This window comes from Dermacentor andersoni, chromosome 5, assembly GCF_023375885.2.
Source record: "Dermacentor andersoni chromosome 5, qqDerAnde1_hic_scaffold, whole genome shotgun sequence".
Taxonomy (NCBI): Eukaryota; Metazoa; Arthropoda; class Arachnida; order Ixodida; family Ixodidae; genus Dermacentor; species Dermacentor andersoni.
In genome coordinates, this window is record NC_092818.1 from 121,739,208 (window position 1) to 121,761,490 (window position 22,283).

The 22,283-nt window shown below is 46.0% G+C and overlaps 2 protein-coding genes across 5 annotated transcripts in view; one reads left to right on the top strand and one right to left on the bottom strand.

Annotated features, from left to right (window-relative positions):
- The window catches only part of Adar (Adenosine deaminase acting on RNA), a 64,135-nt gene extending 44,993 nt beyond the window's left edge, over positions 1-19,142 (bottom strand). Inside the window, exons 1-4 of one of the 2 annotated variants that reach the window (XM_050178470.3) lie at positions 18,924-19,142; positions 16,733-17,924; positions 15,096-15,263; positions 6,164-6,464 (exon numbers count right to left, since the gene is read on the bottom strand). In XM_050178470.3, coding sequence (XP_050034427.1) covers positions 6,164-6,464; positions 15,096-15,263; positions 16,733-17,924; positions 18,924-18,999 — 1,737 coding nt within the window. In that variant the 5' untranslated portion in view covers positions 19,000-19,142. The remainder of the gene's footprint in view (positions 1-6,163; positions 6,465-15,095; positions 15,264-16,732; positions 17,925-18,923) is intronic. The other variant, XM_050178471.3, reaches the window with a different exon arrangement.
- Positions 19,143-19,404: 262 nt separating this feature from the next.
- Med (Smad/Smad4 homolog Medea) overlaps positions 19,405-22,283 on the top strand; it is a 58,810-nt gene continuing 55,931 nt past the window's right edge. Inside the window, exons 1-3 of one of the 3 annotated variants that reach the window (XM_050178474.3) lie at positions 19,405-19,824; positions 19,910-20,084; positions 20,391-20,420. In XM_050178474.3, coding sequence (XP_050034431.1) covers positions 19,579-19,824; positions 19,910-20,084; positions 20,391-20,420 — 451 coding nt within the window. In that variant the 5' untranslated portion in view covers positions 19,405-19,578. The remainder of the gene's footprint in view (positions 19,825-19,909; positions 20,085-20,390; positions 20,421-22,283) is intronic. The other 2 variants (XM_050178472.3, XM_050178473.3) reach the window with 2 other exon arrangements.

The window sequence follows — 22,283 nt, forward strand, 5'->3', positions numbered from 1 at the left end:
TCCTCCTCATACAGCTACCCAGCGTCCCTTGCATGGCGGTTCATCTGCGTCTCCGCCCGCCAGCGGCAGCTTCTCCAAGATGCATAATGTAGTGTGAATGACATTACAGGGACCGAGATACAGATGACAACACAAGTACCAACCAGCAATGGAAGATTCATTTCCTAAAAGGCAGGGCACAAGCGAGTGCACAAACGAAAAGCATACAGAAAATAAAAATAAAACTTTTAAAAAATTGCTGACTTCCGCTTTAGACATAATGGCTGTTGGCGTCTGTGAAGAAAAAGGGACACTCGAAGATAGCATGCAGAGGGACAACAAACTACAACGTACTAAGAGCCTAATGAAATACATGAGGGGACGGGGCAAGCAGATATGCCAAGAGGTGAACGGGAGACGAAGCTAACGGGACACGCATGGGGATGGCACCATTGTACACAGTGTCGAGCGCAGAGTATATAAACATCCACAGGGCACTGTCGAATTTGAATGTCGGTACGAAGCGATACCACTGTCTCTAGCACAAAGCACAGCCGGCACGGTGCAGACATGGATTTGCAGTAAAAAGGCGTGGAGAGATACGGCATACTCCACAGCCAGAGCTATTTTTTCCAGTGTTGCTTGTCGCCACGATTACACTTCAGCTAGTGCAGTTATGCTATGGTTGAAGTAGTTGTAGCCTACTAGACTGCATTGCAACAATTTTTGTTAGCACGACTCTCCTGGAGATGTATATAACACAACCAACACCAGCAGTTAGCCTTCTGATATCATCAATGGTGAGCGGGACCAGTCACGCCAATTGCGGGGAGTAATGTTTGGTTCTCTATCCTGACATCATGGCGAGTAACTTGTACAGTGAAAGCTCGTTAATTCGACTTCCATTAATTCTGAAAATCCGATAATTCGACCTTCGCGCCTGGTCCCTACAATTATATATAGGAGTCTATGGGATGAAACTCTCGTTAATTCGGACGGATTCCAGCCCACCTCGGATAATTCGGACGATTTCGGGCAGCAACCAAGGCTCCAAAACAAAAATACGGCAAACGCGGCACAAAAGTGATACCCAAACCAATGCCTCGTTGCCCAAACGCAGCATCGCCATTGACATCAAGTGGCTGAAACTTGGCCAATATAATCCAATTGGCTCGACTTGTGGCTGGATGGGTGCTTTTCCTTGTTTTTGCACTTTTTGCATGTGTTGGCGTTATCGACGGGGCCATTTTGTCGCTTTGTTGCTGTTGGTGCGCTACATCCTTGCACGCTGTTTTGCCGAGGACAGCTGGATTTAGCGCAGCTCAGTTATTGAACTTTATTGGTGCTTTTCTGTTGTGCGCCCGTGTCACTGCATTCTCCGCCGATGGCAACGCCGGCGAAGCGGCCGAAATACGAGGCGAAGGACTTGGCTACCAAGGTGGAAATTTTGCGGGCCCTGAACGATGGCCTCTCTCGACAAGAAGCCATGAAGAAGTACGATGTGAAAAGAAGTACCTTGAGCACGTATGTGAAAAATGAACAACAGATTCTTCAGGCGTTCGAAAGCGAGAAGTTTCGAGCGTCACGAAAGCGCCTGCGAACAGCAGCTCATCCAGAGTTGGAAGAGGCTTTGCTTCGGTGGGTGGTCGACTCGCGTAATGCAAATTTGCCATTGAGTGGACCCCTCATCATGGTGCAAGCTGAGAGGTTTGCACTGATGATGCATATCGATGCATTCAAGGCATTGGAAGGGTGGTGTGCGCGCTTCAGAGAGCGACTTGGCCTCGTTTTTAAGACTATGTGCAGCGAAAGAGGCGCTGTCAACGAAGACGTTGCCAACAACTGGAAGAACGCTCAGCTGCTTGAACACATCGCCGCCAACGGTCCAAATGACATATTTAATGCTGATGAAACAGCACTTTTCTTTAAGGGGGGACGCAGGGATCAGATCGCGAAAATCGCAAAAAAGATCGATTTTTGGCAACGATGCGTTTCGGTATCTGCAATGCCTAATCTACATTGTATCAAAATGGTTTGACTGAAAACGCACTAAAAGTGCCCAAAAAAAATTAATTTATCAGTGCGTAGGGCGAGAAAACAGCTTTAAATCGCGTAAAATCACCGCGGTTCGCGGAGCCCTAACTCGTCTTTCCCGCCACCGAACGCCGCCATCTTGGTATCGTTCGAAAGCTCGAAGTTTCGCCATTTCGTTTCTGATTCTTCGGTCATCGCCATCTTGTAACAAACACACAAACACAAAAGACGCGCGGGTCTGCTAGAGGCGGTCACACGGGCCCTGCGATGAAAGCGGGCCTCCGATTGGTTGCTGTACTGAAAGGCGTCTCGCCATTGGTTGCTGCTGCAGCAGCGGGCACGCTGGCAACCACAGCGGACCGCAGTTGTCTGCTTTGAAAACCACGCCGGCGTCTTTCTTCGTTTGACACTCGCAGAATTCGGATTTATGAAAGCTCCCAGGTCAGTGATGGATCGTCGCTCGTTCGAAAAGAACTTTTAAATGAAGCATGCCATCGGAAAACGGAAGCGCAAGCCTCCTACGGCGAGAAAAAGACGGCGGCCAGCGGGAGAAGCGGAGAACCCGACTGAACACGCGGATAACGTGCCGCGTTGTCTTGCACCGTGCGATTCCAGCAGCGAAGCCGACAATCGCCCTGTGACATCGACACTGATAACCAAGCCACCGGAAGACGTGCCAATGGAGGCTCTCGCACCTGTGCGTACGGCCGCGCGAGTCGGCAACCGAGATCGCGTTGTTGGAGGCGACGCGGGTCGAAGGTCTCCATCGCCGGCAGAGACGGTGTGCGTTTCCGATGCATCGTGCGACAGGGACACGCAGCCTGCGAGTGAGCCCCAACCGTCGACGAGCTACATACTGTATGGTGACTCAAGCCTCACCAGACAAATCGTCGCACGATTAAGACGCGCCTCGAGCCGCGTTTTGTGTCAGCGGTGACTGCAGAAGTGCAGGCATGCAGCGTTCGCGACTCCCTTCGCGCAGTGTCCGCGACTGAGCGGAAGCAGCAATGCTAAGAACAAATTTCGGCCCCTTGTGGCTGTGAGTTCATTATTATGCCTGTTTCCGCGATGAACTCTTTGATCGCTAAAACTCTGTGCCCAAGATGCCAACAGCGTTCTGTGGGTGTACACTGCGATACCAGGCTCGGTCTGGCAGTGAAAATGGTGGTCATGCACTACTCCAGACGGTGCAAGAAAAGGATAAAGAACGCCTGAAGGCATCCAAAGCCCACCAAACAAAGGCAAAGGTGTAAGAAGATGCCTGACAGCAATGATTCAAAATATTACAGCCCTGGTGCTTTTTAATAAATTTGCAGTGCTGTTAAAACTTTGCAGCCAGTTTTCTCAATTGCATGTTTTTTGTCAATCACCTCGCTCGTGGAAAGCGTAGCACAACAATGGCTGGACCGATTTTGGCCCAGTTTGTTTTGCTGTGATCCACAAGCTGTGCTGTACGTCAAGACAGTCTTGAAATGTTTCTTTATCTTTCCATTATCTAATTATTTCACAATTACTACATGGCTCCATGCAGTGAAGCACAGTCATGTGCATGTTATGTTGAGCAAAAAATTATTAGCGCACTAAAAAAAACATCGAACACTGTCTTGATGTAGATTAGACATCTGGGCAAACATGCAAAGTATTCCCAGCTCCCTATCATGTTTCGTTACTGTGTCAGGCTTTCCACAAGCAAGAAACTTATAAATTCTTATAAAACAAAAACTAATTAAGATATCCCAATGAAATTTTAGAGTTGTCTCTTTATTGCAATGTGCAGTGTGTGTGTGCCAAATTTCAGCCCTTTCTGTCAAGAAACAAAAAAGTTAATTCTGATCCCCTCCTCCCCCCTTAAGGCTTTGCCAGACAACACTGTGACCATGAAAGGTGATCCGTGCATCGGTGGCAAAAGATCCAAGGAACGCGTCACCATTCTTTTAGCCGCCAACATGACAGGAACAGAGAGCTTGCCGCTTGTCGTCATTGGAAAGGCACAAAAGCCACGGTGCTTTAAGAACATGCCTGCTCTTCCGGTGGAATACCGAGCGAATAAAAAGGCCTGAATGACGTCTGAAATTTTTCGTGGCTGGAGACCGACAGTTTTCCGCTAAGAACCGCAAAGTGTTAATGGTGCTGGACAATTGTAGTGCGCATAACAGTGTCACCGGACTGGACAACATAGAAGTTGTTTTCTTGCCGCCGAACACAACATCGGCCCTCCAACCGATGGACCAAGGCATAATTCAGTATGTCAAGACCAAATACCGCAGGTGCGTGCTGGAACGGATGCTCCTGTGCCATGATGTCGGTAAGCAGTACGACGTGAATCTTTTGAGCGCGGTCAACATTCTTGCCTACGTTTGGCACAACACGCCCGCGCACGTCGTCGCCAACTGTTTTAGACACAGTGGCTTCGTTGTGCGTGAGCCTGGCGATGATGCAGTGGCCGAAGTGTCGCTAGATGACAATAGAGATGACTGCGAGGATTTTGGAAGAGTTCTGCCGGATGCGGTGACGGCTGACGGCTGTCGGCTGACGGCGTTGTTACAGCCGGCTCGCTTACCGAAGAAGAAATTGTCAGGGACGTGCTGCACGGCGAAGATTCTGAGGAGGAAGAGGAGCCGCGAGAGGAGCAGCCTCGGCCCCCTCGCACTGTGAAGGAAGCCGCCGAGGCCCTCGCTGTGTTGGAAGAATTTTGTTGGGACACTGCAGACAGCATGCGAGCTGCTAAGCACCTGGAAGGACTTCGTAAAATAGTATCCGCGCGGGTTTCTGCTCGAAAGCAGACGAGCATCCTCGATTACTTTTCGCAGTAAAGATTTGTTGATGAAAGTCGTGCATTTATTGTTTTTGTTGTCCGCTCGATAATTCGGACATAATTTACGGTCCCTAGAAGTCCGAATTAACGAGCTTTTACTGTATCATAGCCTCCTAGGATGCTATGTTAGTACTTATAATCCGCTCTCCTCAAACCACCACATCCTTATAAATCACATGCAGCTGCTCACCAAGTAGCAGTGAAAGACATCCTCAACGTAGCAGAGTACTTCTGGTCCCTGAACAAGGCTTGCGGGTAAGCGGTGGCTTCAGCATCGCGGTACGATTCATCCCTACACTGTTCAAACTTGAGCTTTCACATTAAGAGCTTTCGCTTCCAAGCAAGCAAACGCACACGGTGCAATATAGCAACAACCATTGCACCCATCGATATTAGTGGAAACAGAGGCCTAGAGGCATGTTGAAAAGAAGCAGGAAATACTTCGGGTGAGAATTCTGGTCCACTCAGCCAATTTTGGCAGAGCAGTTTTGCTTGCTCCATGGAGTGATCTCGCCTCTACGAGTGCTCTTGATCTGCCATTCAAACACTCATCTGGTGCTCCCCTATCTGCCATTCAAACACTCATCTGGTGCTCCCCTATTTGCGATTGGAAGAATCATGTTCCAAAAAGAGCAAAAAATTTTGCTCCGATAGTGCTCCTAATTTGCCATTGGAACTCGCTATTAGAATCAGGTAAATACAGTTATCGGACATTGCGAGCTGTGGTTATTGCTTGAAAATCATCCTGGAGCTGGCCGAAAATAGGCATTTTTGACGCGTGACGATGAGTGTTCAATGCATTTATTGTTCCCTAACCTCCGCCAAGACAGACACTGCCATTGAGGGGTTGCCATTGAGGTCACCATAGGGGTCAGGCACATGCCAGGCCAATTTCTAATTATCTGGTGAGGGATCGAAATAACGAAAGTTTGGGCCCGTAGAGATGCATGGGCGCCAGCCAGGACCTTTGGTAGGGATTGAATTAACCGAAATATCAAATTAAATGAAGTCGAATTAACAGAACATTACTGTATTGCAATCAAGCACAGGACAAAACAAAATTCCACAAGAAATGCTTTTTTCAGTGTGAAGTTGGAAAAAAAAGAAGAAGCAACGATTGTAGCATCAAAATTCATTTTTTCGGACTACCAGATTATTCTGCCATTTTTGCGGCTCCCCGTCTTTCTGAAAAGTCGGTTATCAACTGTGTCAACAAGGGCAGTGAGGTTGGCTGCGTGCGCACAAAGATGGAGTACTGGAGTAAAATCTCCACAAATGGAGTAAAAACCCTGTGATGAGTCTTCAACAGGTATTCACTGCAGAACCTTCACGTACCTGTCGGGACTCGGGACTGGAGATGGCGCCAAGCCTAGGCCGGTGCAGCTGAAAGGGGCTCTCAGCCTCTAGGTGCAGGGTGCCCTCTAGGCGGCCCCACATGGCACGCTGCATGTGCCATGGGTGGTATAGGGAGCCCAGCACCACGCTCTCCAGGTAGACGGGTTCGATGAAGAGCGAGAGGAGCGAACCCTGCAGGCCCAGCACGTTCCAGCGGGCCAGCTTGTCAGAGCACGACATGGTCAGCAGCCGCTGCTGCCCGTGCAGCACTCCATCCCATGTCTGCAGCACGGGGCCCAGCCTGCACGGCGGGTGAACAAACGGGCACATAACATGGAGGGAACTGATGAACTCGGTTCTGCAGAAACAAGCGAGGTGAAGGAGGGTTTGCCAAAAGGTCAGCTGGCATCCAACACATAGTAGCTCGAAGGTACACAGCAAACTCGTAGAGCTTCCTCAGAAAGAAAGCCTCGCAAGTGATGAAAAATCTTTTCTTTTAGTATGAATCTTTCTCCAGCTGGCAAGCTTTTGCAGAATTCAGTTCCTCCATGTGCCCACACTTTAAGTTGTTGGTAATTTGCCTTTGCACCATGAACTGCTAGTGTCGTGAAGCCATAGTCTCAGGGTGTGAATAACTTTCGGGGATACTTCCCCATGATGCACCGTTTGGCATGACATCTTGGCCTGTTGACATCAGGGGCTTAGAGAGACTAACAACTGGCTAGAATATGTTGTGAGAGGTTGATGGAAACGAAATGACCATAATTTATGGTGACAGAATCCAGCACGCTATTCGTGATTTAAGTAGGAATTATAATTTTAAATTCGCAAAGAAAGTTTCAAAAACCAGTAAGTGGTTTTGAGGCCAGGCGGTGAAATCTTGGTGCTTCGGATGTAGTCAATGAGATTACGTAAGTTGTCGATAAGTACAACATAATTACTTAAAATTGCAGTTGCTATATTATTGGCCACTTGCGCTTTATTCTATGCTTTGGAAATCAAAAGCGCCCGCATGCCTACGGCAATGCTCTGAACTGTGTATCATGTGTAAAACTGTTGTTTCCTTTTCAATCTAAGTAATTTAGTTTTGACTGGTTAAATATCAAAGCAGTTGCGACAGGAAACCACGAGAACATGTTTCTATTATCGCACAAATACTTTAACACTTTGAAAAACATGAATCGCAGGAACATCGACCTAATAAAAAAAATACTTTCTCGCAGTTACGGCCGCACCTGTCATTGGCCTCCCATTAATGCCGACGTATAATCACTATCACACTCACCTATCACCGTTTGCAGCATGATTCTAGTGAATGACTATATCCTCACTGCAGATAAAAAAATTCAGATAAAAATGTTCCAGGGTGTTTTCCGCATTACCAGTTCATGATCAGACAATCTGACCAGCAAGCGCTCCACAGGGTGTCTACCAAGTTGACATACTCAAATTCCCTGAGCTTTCCAGGTTTTGCCCGAGTGCCTCTGCAAAATTCCACGAGTGACACAGAACCTTGTTTTATGTCAAGACGGGCTGATACCATGTTGCCCGATGCTGTCACTCTCTAAATGAGCACGTTAAAAAAGAAAAAAAAAAACGACTTAATCCAGTTTGAATAGTAAGGAGTAATGTTTATTTTATTCAAAATAGAAAACTGAAGGGAGGGGTAGTAAAATGCACAGCGAATAAAATATGTTAAAAAGAAATGGTAACGCCCATCGGAAATAAAGTCGAACATTTTCAAATATGAATAAAAGGAGATGCATACAGAAGCAATTATTTAACTTTGTCACAGGTGAGATTCTCTCAGCAGCTGGAAAGTCAACCTGAACTGTCCTGACATACTATCAGCCCACACACAATGTCTCAGTGTTGCGTTTCACTGCTTTAAAGAGTTTATTTTGGTTTGGATGAGGGTCACCTGCACCTCGGCATCAGCCAACACTTTCCTTTTTGAACTCAAGCTCCTTCAAAGTGGCAGCAGCCCGCTTCCTTTCCTGTCCATTCTTCAATGCGTAGGTTCTTTCTGTACTCACCCTGGTTCTGCCATGTATTTGCCCCATGGACTATTTGAATCATCTTCTTGATCAGTTGTACAGTCAACGTACGATTTATTGGGCTTCCTAGGGGCCACTAGAACTTCAGAAAAAATTGGGCAGTCCGAAAAAATGAATGTACCGTCTTTTACTGCCCTTCAGGGCTCAAATTACCACAGGCACGCCTACACTTATTAGGCATATCTGTGCTCGTACTGTGACAGGAGACTGCAGGTGTACGCGTGTATAATTAGAGAATATGTGCTGTGTCCCGTGACAATTGCCCCTTCCCACGCTTGTTACGATTCACCGCAAATTTTTTCTTGTATGCTTCACCACGTAACATTACCCTACTAAGGCAAAGCTAACTTTCAGGAACCAGCATTATGCAATGCACCTTGCTTTCTGAGCTTCGAAGCTAATCGTGAGGACCACAAAGAAGGAGTCGCATTGCTGACAGCAGCGAATTCTTTCAATGAAAAACACAGCACCTAAAGGCAAGAACCTTAATAGCGAACGTTGAAGCAGCTGGGCTTCGTGTTGCTGCGGTGGTGGTTAGCTGTCAGCGGATTTACATGCGAGAGCGCCGGTTCGAGGTGGCGAGATAATCAAATTGGCGGTGTTGGCGTTGATTAGTGCAGTTTCGGATCTGCGGTCGCGGCAAAATGTGTGGAAAATCGGACGGCGAAGGGTTCTTGCGTCCAAAATTTCCGACATCCTTATACATTGACTCTACGGGGCACGTGGTGGTGTCCACATTATCGGGCATGTCCCAAAAGTCGGGTGCCCAGAAAATCGGCCGTTGACTGTACACTGGCAACTCCTTCAACCGACGACATGGCGTCAAAGACAACTCGTTACGATTCCTCGCTTTTATACTCGAGCCAGCATTAGGACGACTTTTGTCCGCTTTCAATAAAATGACAGCTAATTTTCCATGATAGAAGCACAAATTCCCTGAGTTTTCTCTGAGTATTTCCGGTTTTCCAGGTTGTTAGACACCCTGGCTCCATTGCATTAAGAAAAATAGGTACTATGAAAGTTGGTTGTCAGTCCCTTTAAAGTATGCCCGCAGGCTTATCCCATGAATTCAGGTAATAAGTGATATCCTCAAAATGGGGCAACCTTGAACATGGCCCTTGGTTTACTAGATGCAGTGACGGCAACAGTGGGGCAATGATAACCTACTGGGGTATCATTATATTGTAATAGCCATAACTGGCATGAAACATGTGACCATGTAGTGACAGTGAAGCACCGCAATAATGCCAAGCATTTCTAGAGCTGTCTGTGCTTTTCCTGCACATACTGAGCACCTTTTCCTAATAAAGGCTCTCTTTATAAAAGGTCCCTCACAGGCAGTTATGGATCTTGAGAAATGCCTTGCAGTGTACGCACTACTCACTGAGATGAAAATCTTCAAAGAGGTCAAATATCTGCAAAGAGATTACCGCATTTTCTGAATTATAACTTGCCCATTGGTATACAGTCGCCGACTGATTTCTTGGACTCCAAAAATACGGACATGCTCGATTATTCGGTCTGCTTCGCGGCACCACCATTCTCCCCATGGACCATAATGTATAACAAGTGCCGAAAGTTCGGACACCTTGCAACCTCTCGTCTGATATTTCGGACACTCTTTGAGCCAACTCGATCGAGAGCACCATGCACCGACTCTGACCAGTGCATGGTTCGACTTGCTGAACGCCATTTTTGTTTTGAACGGAGTTTCCTTGCTGCCCCACGAAGTGGTGCTACTGCAAATCCCAGCTCATCATCATCGTTTCTGCCTGGTTCGATAGAGTGGCTACAGCAGTTCCTGTCTCGGCTTAGTAAGCCACGACAAGACAATCCAGCAGCTTATTTGTTTCTTCTTCATGCACGACGCTGCGAATAGGCCACGTTTTTTGTTTGTGTGACTGGTGTCGGCGTGACGGCATGGTGGTGTTGCTTCGTGTGCTGTGTCGAGGTTGCAGTGATCCAACGTGGCATACAGAAACATCGCGTCAAGTGTCTATTGGCGCTGACAGTGCCCGCGCAGACTGCGCTGGGGAATGCCGGCAAGCGGGTGCCGGGAGGCCTAGGATTTGTTGCCCCCAATGTGCTCCCTACTGACGCTGAAAATGTGCTGCAGAGACCTGCGCAATGGTTGCATTGCGATTCCGGATACCGTCTCATTTGACAGTTTCACAGGTGCTGACACTGCTGTACTGACATGTGCAGAACTCGATGACGGTGAGATCATTTGTCAGGTTTCTGCTACACCGCCGGACGACGACTCCGAGTACAAGCAGTGACTGTGCTTTCAGCCGCCTATAGTGACCGTACGATCCTCTCCGAGATTCAGGCTTATCTGATTGTGCGTGAACGGAACAGCGTGCAATGGCGCATTCACGACTTCTTCAAGCCTACTGCCGAGCCCGAATAAGTGCATGGAAATAAAGGACTTTTTTTTTCTTAATGTGCTTTTTCGGACACCTGTATATTCGGACATTTCCGCAGTTCCCGTGAGGTTCGAATAAACAGTCGGCGACTGTAATCCCCCCCTGCAAGTTTCGAAGGAAAGATTGGAATATAAGTCGCACCTATTTTAACTCGGTCTGCATAATGAAATGATACACGTATGTACTACACTCACTGCAAGATGCGAAACTTACCCCATTTCAGGGCACAAAATTTTGTAAACAAAATTTTTATGAGCTGTAAACTATAGCAGGAAAAGCTCTTCAAGCAACCCTTCCTCTCGGGTGCAGTCAACCAATGTTTACTGTACATCACTCTAAGCCATCGAAGGCCTCGTGTTCAGACGAACTGTCCATAACTTCAGCTACTTTGGCTGGCAGCATCACTGAGTAACCTTTGTCGGCCTGTAACGTTAATGCAGCATTGTAGGCATACTATTGCTGGAATTGCCTCTGTGGAGTGGCAAGCACGAGATGAACACACAAACACTTACAACAGCGAAGTATCATTCTTCTTTCTTGGTCTGAGTGTGCGTGCACTGGGTGTCCACAATGTGATGACAACATGCCTGAACCAGCCTGTACACATGCATTAAAAAAGCAAAATGGTGACCAGTAGGTGGAAACACTAATGACTTCTTGCCCCGGCAATTGATGTTGACAGTAACCAAGTGGTGCTTTTTGTAATTGGTAGATCTTGAGCACTACAACTAAGAGTAAAAAAAATAGAGGTAACCTTTAGTTATCTACAGCAGCAGTTGGAAAATTGTTACAGTGAATCTACTTTTTGGGAAAAAGAACATGCAATTTATACATTGGAATAAACGGTAGGTGTTTCATTTTACAACTCCCCCCCCCACTTTTAGCAATTCCTCCTTTCACTATTATTGGGAACAGAGCATGGATAAATGCCTTGCACACGGCACTACCTTGTGTTGCTGTCTCTCTTTTAACCCCTTCCATACCTTGGACAGCTGAACTCATTCATGCGTATCTGGTAAAAATGGCCAAGGACAAACTATGCTCGTCCATGGTACCTTAAATTTTTTATTAATGCCATGAATGAGCTGGTTTTGTCTTAGTGCTTTGTATAGCACACATATAGCATTTGTGCTATGTATATGGCAGCACACAATATGTGGGGCAGTGCGATCAGGAGTGAGTTTGTTCTTGCAGAGCAAGTACGAATCTCTTGTAAAACAAGTTTGCAGCTGGTTTTTTAGAAATGGCAGCTCAAGCTTTGTTGGCTTCTTCACAAAAAAGATAAGCAGACTTCAGCGATTGATCAAACGATTCCAAGATGAGGTTCTTCACTCTTCAAGTGAAGAAAAAATCCGGGATTCCCTATGCACTTACCTTGTCTTATGAGTGTGCTACTTCTGGTGACGTTGACGTACAGGGTAGTGGTGCAAACTCATTGTAAACAAAGCTCCTTGCATACCCGCCTCACCTTCCACTGTTGCAGTCTTTGGGTAAGACGTTTGATGTGGAGGACACAGGGAACCCATTGGGAGTATTTCAAAGTGTACCCTACCGGTGAACATGGAGTTTCATGTTCACTTAATATACCAGTCATACGGTATATAGTACAGCACTGTTAAGCTTCAGTTTTGCAAGTTTTGTTTGGGTTATGAAAAATGAATCACTTAGAACATTGTCCACAGTGTTCTTTGTAAAAAATTCGAAAACAAAAAAATTTCGCCATTTTTTTGGTCAGAATTTTAGACAGCAGCATAGCACGAAAGGGGTTAATGCGATTAGCATTCTTTGGGAGCTTCACCCAGTTTGAGGTATGTCTCTCTGCATATAACCTATTTCATGCCAGCTTGGGTTACTAGGTAGTCCAATGGACAGCATATCAGGCTGCTTGCTGAGCGAACCAGGACTGAAACCAATCTCTGGAAATGTTTTAATGCTATTGGTATTCTTTAGGAACTTCACCCAGTTTGTGGTATGCATGTGTGTATCTAACCTCTTTCAGGTAAGCTTGGGTCACTGGGTACGTGCCGCTCTTTAATGAACCACTTTCAAGCCAACTTGGATTAATGGATATGGGCCACTGCATACCGTATTTTTGCATGTATAACCTGCACCAAAATTTCAAAAATAACAGTAAGGTGGGGGCGCGCATTATATGCGAACTTCGCCTTGAAATAAGGCTTCATGGCAGTGCTGCGCGCGCTGCCGTGAAGCCGCACCTCAAGGCAAGATTCTTTGCCATTCAAAGCTTTATTATCTCCTAGGGAACCCCACCTTCTCTCCTCCCCTCTTCTTCAGTCGCCCATTTTCCTACGCTTTGTGAGTTGCCACTTTACTTTAGTAGTTAGCGAAGAGAGCACGCGGTGAAGGCAAACTCATATGTCACCCATTCCCATGATGCTCCCTCATTTTGCACAATGCGCTTCGCGATATGGCGGTGAATCAAATCGCCGTTCGCATTTTCAGTTCAGTTGTGTTTACTCCATTGCCGTTGAAAGGGCTTTTTCCATCTGCGCCATTATCCTCATTTGTGTGAGTGCTAGCTGCGAAGTGATCCAATTCACATCACATATCATGTGACTGATTCGTCCGCAATAACGTCGGGCATGTGAATCTAGCTTTGTCAGCATCGCCGAAGAATGGGGGGACAGAGCCCCTGGCCGAAGATACGATGTAGCAAGTTGTGCATCTGTGAATGGAAACTGCTTTTGGAAAGATCTGAGCAGTGTTGTAATGCAGTTACTTTCGTGGATTATATGCGGGGATATTTTTCTTTCTTTCTGGTTTGTTGTATTTGGGGGTGCAGATTATACACAGTGGCAGGTTATGAGCGCAAAAATACAGCATGCACTTTTATGCCTACTTGGGTCATAGGTATGGGACACTGGGCATGTGCCGCTCTTAAATAAATGAAAAAAAAAGAAGAAAAACAAATTTAAAGGTGTCTTTGGTGTTGGACAGAAGCTAACCAGCATCATATACCGTATTTACTCGCATAATGATCACACTTTTTCGTCAAAAAAATTGATGCAAATTCAGGGGTGTGATCATTGTGTGGGTTAAATTTCCCAAAAAATATATACATATTTTTTTTTCATCTCACATTTGCTGCAGGATGACAACAGGTCAACAAATAGGCGGCTACCGCTGTATGTGGGACACCCAAACAAAAATGGCGGCCGGTAGAGCAAGCCGAACACGTCGAATGCGATTTTTTTTTCTCGTGAGTACATCATGTGCATTAAAACAGTTTCTTCCGTATCAGAAATGAACAATATTGTTAATATCGGCAAGTTTGCAGCAATAACGTGGCCATATCCACTTTGAGGAGACAAACAGATGGGCACGCTTAGCTGCCAGTGACATAGGAACGCATGGCGGGCATGCTGCGGAAACTGCGGCATTTGTCTTCACTACTATCCTAATACAGCAAGTTTCCGCTAAGGGTGGGCGAATATCTTAGCTGTATTACAAGTGTCGGCGTATGGATAGGGTACACTTCTAATGTATCAGTGTAAACGTGGCTGCTATCGTTGCCGCTCGCGATTTGTTCCGTGCCCACGAGTACAGACGAGAAGAATCGAAAGGCGCCTTTTTTGTTGTTGTTGACCACACCCATTATAACGCCTACACATAATAAAGGCAAGTTCGGTTGTAGCTTTCTTTTTGTCACGAAAGTGCAGAAAGTGATGAAAGGGATGAAATGGGGCATCTGCTTAAGATCAAGAATGTTTAACGCGTGCAGACCGCTTGGTTTGTCTTGAAGAGTCGTTCGTGTAGCATTCGACAGATGGCAAGTGCAATCATTATTAGCTAGACATGGCACACGACATATCGCTGCGGAAAGTTCGGGGTGCGATCATTACGCGAGTAAATACAGTATATTCAGACAATATTGTCTGATAGTCGTCTCCATCTTCCGACACAAAGCCGTGTGCATCTGGCATTCCTTGAACTCGGAGGCAGAGGACAAGCATGCAAGCTGAACATGTGACTTGCTCTCGGAGAACAACATGGCAGAAGCGAAAAGAATCTAACTACTGCAAACGTCCAGTTTTGCCTATGCTCCCGGCACCAGTGAGACGAGCGTTCACTGGGACTTAAGCATGCAGTGGCCTGCACTACAGTGAACAGTCGTCAACAGCAACATTGCCATGATGCTGTGGCAGGAAATGCTTTCAATCGCGAAAAAAATTGAAATTTGAACACGTAAAGTGAAAGCCTGCACTCAAGCAGATGAAGCTCTGCAGACAGTTGTGTCATCGAAAATCGTGCTCTCATAATTTTTACACACCATGTGATAATGTGCTAAGCCATAATGCGAAGTTGGCTTCCCTTGCGACACTTCTGCCTGTACACCAAAAATGCAAAAGAGAATAAACTGCTGGTATCTACAATAACAATGAAGGTCCCATATGTGACTTTTCATTGGCCTACAAAATTGTGACAAACCTCAGTGGGATGGTCCCTTCCCCAGCTTCAATCTTCGTTCTCAGCAGCCCTCGCACTCGACGGTTTGGGTGTTTGTCAGCATTCAGGGATGCAGAGTCGGCCATCAGCTCATGAGGGGAAAAAATGCGACCATCTCCACAAGGCGACGTACTTATGTACAAATGAAACCTGCAGGCAGGAGGCAAAAAACACTTACGTTAGTATAACCTTAGTGCATTAAGAAAGAACTGAAAGTGTTGAATAGCGTTATTTTTAATTATTACTGAAGTGCAATACATATCTAGATTACTAGAAAATGGAAAATTAATATCTGCAATGCAATAGAAAAAAAAGGCCATTTGAAAATAATTATGCAAAGCAGTGTCAAGTTGACGCATTTATGCAATGCTAAATAAATGTGCATAACCATATGCCAAATTATGCACAACTATTTTTTTCGTAAACAGTAGCTTTAACATGATATAATTTAGGAATAAATTGAAATCTTTATTCACTGAAAATTATTTCCGTGACATTACAGCACAGACACACTCTTTTCAATATTGGCACCTCCCAAGAACTATGTTCTCAAGCAGACAGGCACAGCAGGCAGGCGGTGCGCGTCTATCAAGAAGGGTGTTTGGATCAGGGCACTTCTTCCTACCGTTACTGTGCATATTTATTGATGCAGTTTAATAAATAGGCTGAAGTAAGCGAAAATCTGCTTTCGTATTTTGATAAATATTGCACACTTTCAGAAGAAAGCGAGCGTCATCTGCTCATGCTCGGTCACGGCTGCTTTCGCAGGCATTAAACCTTGGCCGTCTTGCTTATCGGTGTCGTAGAAGTCCGGTCCCACTAATTTCAACTAGCTCTGAACACTCTACTAGCATCAAACCACGCGTAACTTAAGGTCAGACCACACACTCTGCCCTCACTCCAAGCCACTCTTGTTAGACACCTTGGCAGACTTCGCTTTGTATTGAGCTATTGATAGTGAGACAAAATGCGCAAGTTTGATGTGGCTACTATGTATTCGTCGGTCAAGCTGGTACAGAACAAAGCCGGTCCACATCACATAGCACAGCCAGACTGGAGCATATGAGCACAAGTGCACAATCAAGCCCCGTCATGCACAAAACAAACACTGTGCATACACACTACAGTTGCATGTGACTGCAGTCTGTTACGTAGAGTAGATATTGATGCTGCTGTGGGGTGCCGCGACGAGACTGCTGGATGAGCACACTGTGGCTCGCTGAGGACAACCGCGTTTGGCCCGTCGTGGGTGCCAAAATTGCAAGTAGTGGCACCTATGTGAACATCCAAAATCAAATTTGAAGTGTGTGCCACGGTGACGTTCAGTAGGCATTAGTAGCGCAGTTGACACAACCCGCTCTGCCACAGCCTTTGCAGTGCAAGGCATTGAAGAAAGAACAGGAGCACCACAAAGGGGATCATACGCGACCTTTGATTGCCAATAACTCCCCTATTGCTGAATGCATTGAAGTACTTTTTGCATAAAAGTATTTTTGAAATAATCTATTTTAATTTCAAATGCATTTATCAACTTCGGCAAAATGTGGTTCAAGGCCCCTTTAAGCAATGAGACTTCACTGTTGCTTCCTGTGACAAGTAAAAAAACAAGTCTGCCTTACTTGATGTCTGGCTTCACACGGAACCCTTGCTTGTCTGGCCTCTGCTCAAGGATGGATTCTTCTTCTTTGCCATTCTTCCAGAGCTCAAGCTGCCCATACAGGAAGTCCTTGAAACAACGCCGGGACACAACCTCGGCGTGGCAGTCTTGCAGCACCGCCCCATTCATGCTGATGTATTCCCCGTTGATGCACTTTGTGCCCGTGGCCACTGTCAAGACCTTTACATCATCCTCCTTGTCTTTCTCAGATGCCGGCATGGTCATGATGATGCCTGCCAGCACTTTCCATTTGGCGCTCTCTGCCCGGTCAGCCATCACCTTCTGCAATGTCTCATTGACTGTGTTGCCCAGTCGATCAGCCAGAGCCTGGGGCAGGGTGTCTACAATTGGACCTTTTTCGTCGCGCTTGAGTGCTCCGGAGGGATGGGCCATGATGTTGTACAACTTGAGCAGTGCTGCACGTGCTGCCGCTGCCTTGGCCAGCCTCTTGTTGGACCCGCATCCTTCGTAAACATCGCCGTTGGTTGTCGTAACTGCCATGGTAAAGCGTTGTGTGGGCACTGCCGCATTCTCTGACACGAGCGTGTACTCTAGGCCTGGCTGCAGCTCATTGAGCAGCATCACTGGGTTTTTCTTGTCTGCCTCTTCGGCAGCTTTTGTAGCCTTCTTCTCTGCATCTCCGTCCTTGCCACCCGAGAAACGCTTCAGCTGGTCTCGGTGAAATTCTTCAATGGGGTTTTCAGCAGTGAATCCACTGAAGATGCCACTGCTTTCGTCTTGTTCTACGTCATCACTGGTGAAGTCCCCAGAATGGACCATTGAGCGGCTCATGGCCCAGTAAGCTTCGGGCACATTACGGAACTGCACAAAAGACTTCAAAGCAGCCTGTGCTGCTGCGTGCTTTGCCAACTGCTTGGACTGACCACGGCCCGTGAATCGCTGGCCGTCAACCTCAACAGAGACAACAAAGCTGGGCTGGTGAGCTGGCCCTTCTTGGGAGTCTACAGAGTACTTCAGGCCTGGTTTGAGCTCGTTCAGCTGCATGAGCGCATTTTTTGGCTGCACCATTTTAGGTGAAATGCTGTTCTTTTTCTGCTTTTTGCGGGCACTGCCCTGCGAGCTCCCAGATTTGCGCTTAGTTCCTGGTGTGATGCTTTCATCCCCCTCTTCTGCTTTGCCATTTGGCTCTTGCCCTGTAACAAGAGGCAGCAACTTTTTAAGACAAGCAAGTGCTGTGCAACAGACGCTGATGGGATGTGCACTAAACACCTGGCAAATCTTAAGTTTCAGTTGCATCCCTGTAAGTGTGAGTGCAGCTATTTCCTAAAACATTACTGAACTGAAATCACATAGTACCACAATATCTGAAACACAGAAAAAGCACAAAGCTGCCTCGCCGTTCATCTATCAGTATAAACGTCGTATGCAAGCTTCTTTTTTTCTCTCTCTCTCCTATTTAAGCCTTACCCCACTCTTCCCAGCTTTCTGAATTCAGTTTAAAAACAGACAATGCATGTTATCACCCAAACAATGGAGCATGCTAGCTTTCTCGCGCATGTAGAAAACGAAACCATTAAAACGGCAACATCATCAAAAGCGATGAGTGCGATCTCATTGGAAGCCAAGTGTTATGAAAACTGCACCAGGAGTTAATTCAGGCGAATTTTGCCACATGCAACGACAAATTTCCACGCAGGGAAAGAGAGAGAGGTCATCTAAGCCTGCTTCGGCTCAGATTCTGAAAGCGATCGGCGCGTACAGTTAAAGAGAATTACACGCAACTTTACGCACAACACTGCAGCCCCGACTGCCGCATGCTTCCGACTGCGCGCAGTTAACTCGCTCTGCATTGCACGATCCACACACACACACAAACAAAAAATATCATCAGCAGTATCCTCTCACAAATAAATATTTTCGCACGCGTCCAAGATGAGGTATCCGGGAAACAGTACGGTAAAAAATTATTTGTTTACAGGTCGCGATAGGGGCAAACGATCGCAAGCACCTAAGTGTGTTGAAGCTAGGCCTAAAGCCGGTGACGGATTAACCACGCTGATCTTCACAGACACACTCAACGTAAATTACCAACTGCTTTCGCATGCCCGGCTTTAAAGACTGTCCTATTCACTATTCAAACGATAAACCGTACTAAACAAGCACAAACACACAACAGCGCATAGCCAACGTACCGTGCCCATCTTTTGTCTTCTGGGGAGTCTGCACCATTGTTACGTCTTCTTTGGAGCTCGCCGTTACCGTCGACATTTAGAGCAAATACACGAAGTAATATGCGTTTTCACTAAATTGACTTCGAGTCGGTATCCACAAATTATTGGATCCTTATAATGCACAAGGCAAACGCCAAAGAAAACTGAAGCTGGCAAAGCAGCTAACAGCGTAGCCAGACTTGCTCGATTTGCACGCCGTGGGATGAAATAATTACATCACACATAGAAAAGCGAAGCAACCAAGTTGCCTTTAATAAATTACTAAAGAAAGTGCAATTTAAACTGGTAGCAGGCTATTCACTTTTGCCTACTGGTGTACGTATTCAAACACGAAACATATTTTCAGTTCGGATTAATTTTAAGAAAGTACCTTCAAACCCCCAGATTGTAGGAAATGCGCTCGTCCATCCTCATCAAATTCTCGAGGTATCTCGCCGCTAGAGTGTCGTTGTGTCGACAAGCTGAGAGGAGCTAGTGGAGCGGTGATCGCTGCGGCGTTATTGTTCATCAATGGGATTAGTAGACCCGATGTGTTGTGTTTGTGTTTTAGTCGTGTATTAGTCAGGGCCAAGTGGCCCTTCCAAGACCTCTGACTTACGTTGCACGTTTCGCAGCAATGGCAACGATATCCACGGCCGCACCGACGTCCGCGGATGCCTGCCTGAGCATCGTGCACAGCCTAATGTGTCACAGGCAGGGTGGTGAATCTGAAAGCTTTGCCAAACGCGCCATCGAAAGCTTGGTCAAGAAGCTTAAGGAGAAAAGGGACGAACTTGACAGCCTCATCACAGCTATCACGACAAACGGTGCCCATCCGAGCAAATGTGTGACCATTCAGCGAACTTTAGATGGTAGGCTTCAGGTATGTAGTACTACACAACATCGAGCGTGCTGAACTGCGAACCACTAAGCAGAGCATGGAATGCTGTGTCACATATCTTATGCAGGTCGCAGGAAGAAAAGGTTTTCCGCACGTTATTTATGCTCGCATCTGGAGGTGGCCTGATCTCCACAAGAACGAGCTGAAGCATGTGAAGTACTGTCAGTACGCATTCGACCTGAAGTGTGACAGTGTCTGCGTCAACCCATATCATTACGAAAGGGTCGTATCTCCTGGCATCGGTATGGTTGTTTCTTTCTTCAGTATGCTGCATGTATACTGGTTTCAAACCAAGCATAAGTCACCATGCTATTCAACGCGCGGAGCATGCCGTATAACGGTAGTCACGCCTTTGCCGTGACATATGCGTCGCGTGTGACGCGCGGTTCATGTCGCGTAGTCACATTTGTCCGGCGATATTGTGTTCTGGTGGTACAGTAAAGCGGCAAGAGCTGTCATCTTTTAGGTCGTGTTCTCAAAAGCATGTGTGCAGTGTACGTATGTGAACTAAGCCTCTACTAATAATTCCTTTTCTTTCTGATCTGCAGATCTCTCTGGGCTGACTCTCCAGCATTCAGGTATGACATTTTGCGTTTGTGTGTGTGCACTGCTTAATGTGTCTCAGGCAGGGTAGTGAATCAGAAATCTTGGCCAAGAAGTTTAAAAAGTGTGTGCTTGTTGATATTATTGCTACGCTACCAACTCTTGTTTCATTTTTGCATTGGTGCATTTACGCATATCTGCAAATGCTTTAAACAGAATGCACACTGGGCTATAAAGAGCCTCAGTCATAATACATGGGAAACAGTCAAGTGCAGTAACAATAGCACAACCAGCCAAAATAATATTTAAAAGAGTGTAACACAAGTTGACCCTGTAAAGCACTGTTCCAAGCAAATTATTTAGAAGTCAATTTTGGTACAAGTGTGCTACATTGAGGTATTGGCTTAGCAGTAAAGACAACATACAGCTGTTTGTGTCCCCTGTTTTGTGCACTTTAACAGGGCCACGAACAATTCACAAAAATATGTTGCAAACTTTTGAAGGAAATTACTAGATTGTAGTATCGTTGATTGAATGAAACAAAATATTAGCAGTTGGATGAGAAATTCTAGTTCTTAAATCTGCACAGAAAGCAACATAAATTGCGATGGGACATTCCACAGTAAGGGTTCGGTACTAACCTTGCTGTCTCCTCACATGATCGCTAGGCAATGCACATAACTTAGCCACCATTAAATACATTGTGCCAATTCTTTTAAAAGGGCATCCATCGTATTTTAGCATTTGCCCTCTTTTCAGTGAGTATTATGACTTAACCTTTTATTGACGAGTGTTACCTAGAGGCAACATACCAGAAAAGAAAAATTCTTGCTGAGTTTTGGTATTGAGTATAAAGTTTCTGGCTAAGTGTCTTTGGCCAGCACTGAATGATGGGCAGCAAGTATCATTTGTTAGTTTAGAGCAGGAACAGAGGATGAGGAAGAAGTTTGGCATGCGACTCGCTTTCTTTTGAAAGCACAATCAGAGGAGACAGACCGATGCAAGTTCTCTGGCCTCCCTGGTGTCCCGTATATGATGTAAAGCAAATTAAATGTACGCCTATAGTGCACACATGACGAGAGCTGTCTAAAAGTTCCAAACGAAGTCATAGATGGCTTGGGGTGAAGCCCACTTCCAGTAGTCTACCTGGAGTTTCCCTCCTTTTGGTGAAAAAGTTCCTGCGAAATATTTTTCTTTTTGTTGATTATGCTTAATTTGTTTTGCACATTTAGGTAGCAAATAAATATTTGTTTTAGGTAATTATATGTGACGTGAAGAGTTAATAGGTGCCTTCCGCATAAAAAATTGTCATGGGACAGTGACAGCCATCGTTGCATGGTAGCATGTACAAGTGCTTTTGTTTGTGTGCAAATTTTCCTAGTTTCTCAGTGTGCTGTGGCCTTCCTGCATGCTACAATATGTTAACACCTCATTCTGGCTGAAGGAGTGTCAGTAGTAACGTGAAAAAGTCATTTTGTGCTTGAAGGTTTTCCCTAAGTAATGGACACCAGACTGTCAAAGGCACATTGAATGGACATGAAAAGAGCATGTTTATATTATTGTTTATATCATTATACTGAAGGCATGCAGAATGGGATGATTGCCTCGATAATGAAACGGCTAATGTGCATGGCTTAGGTGCACTTGTTTTCAACTTCTTATTTATGCCGCCATGCAACCACTATTATGCTGGCTTACCCGCTTGGTTGCTTAATGGCTTTGGTGTTGGGCTGCTTAGCATAAGGTCGCTGGATCGAATCCCGACCCTGGTGGCCGCATTTCAATGGGGGCAAAATGCAAAAACACCTGTATGCTTAGATTTAGGTGCACGTTAAAGAACCCCAGGTGGTCCAAATTATTCCGGAATTCCCCCACTACAGCAGGTCTCATAATCAGAT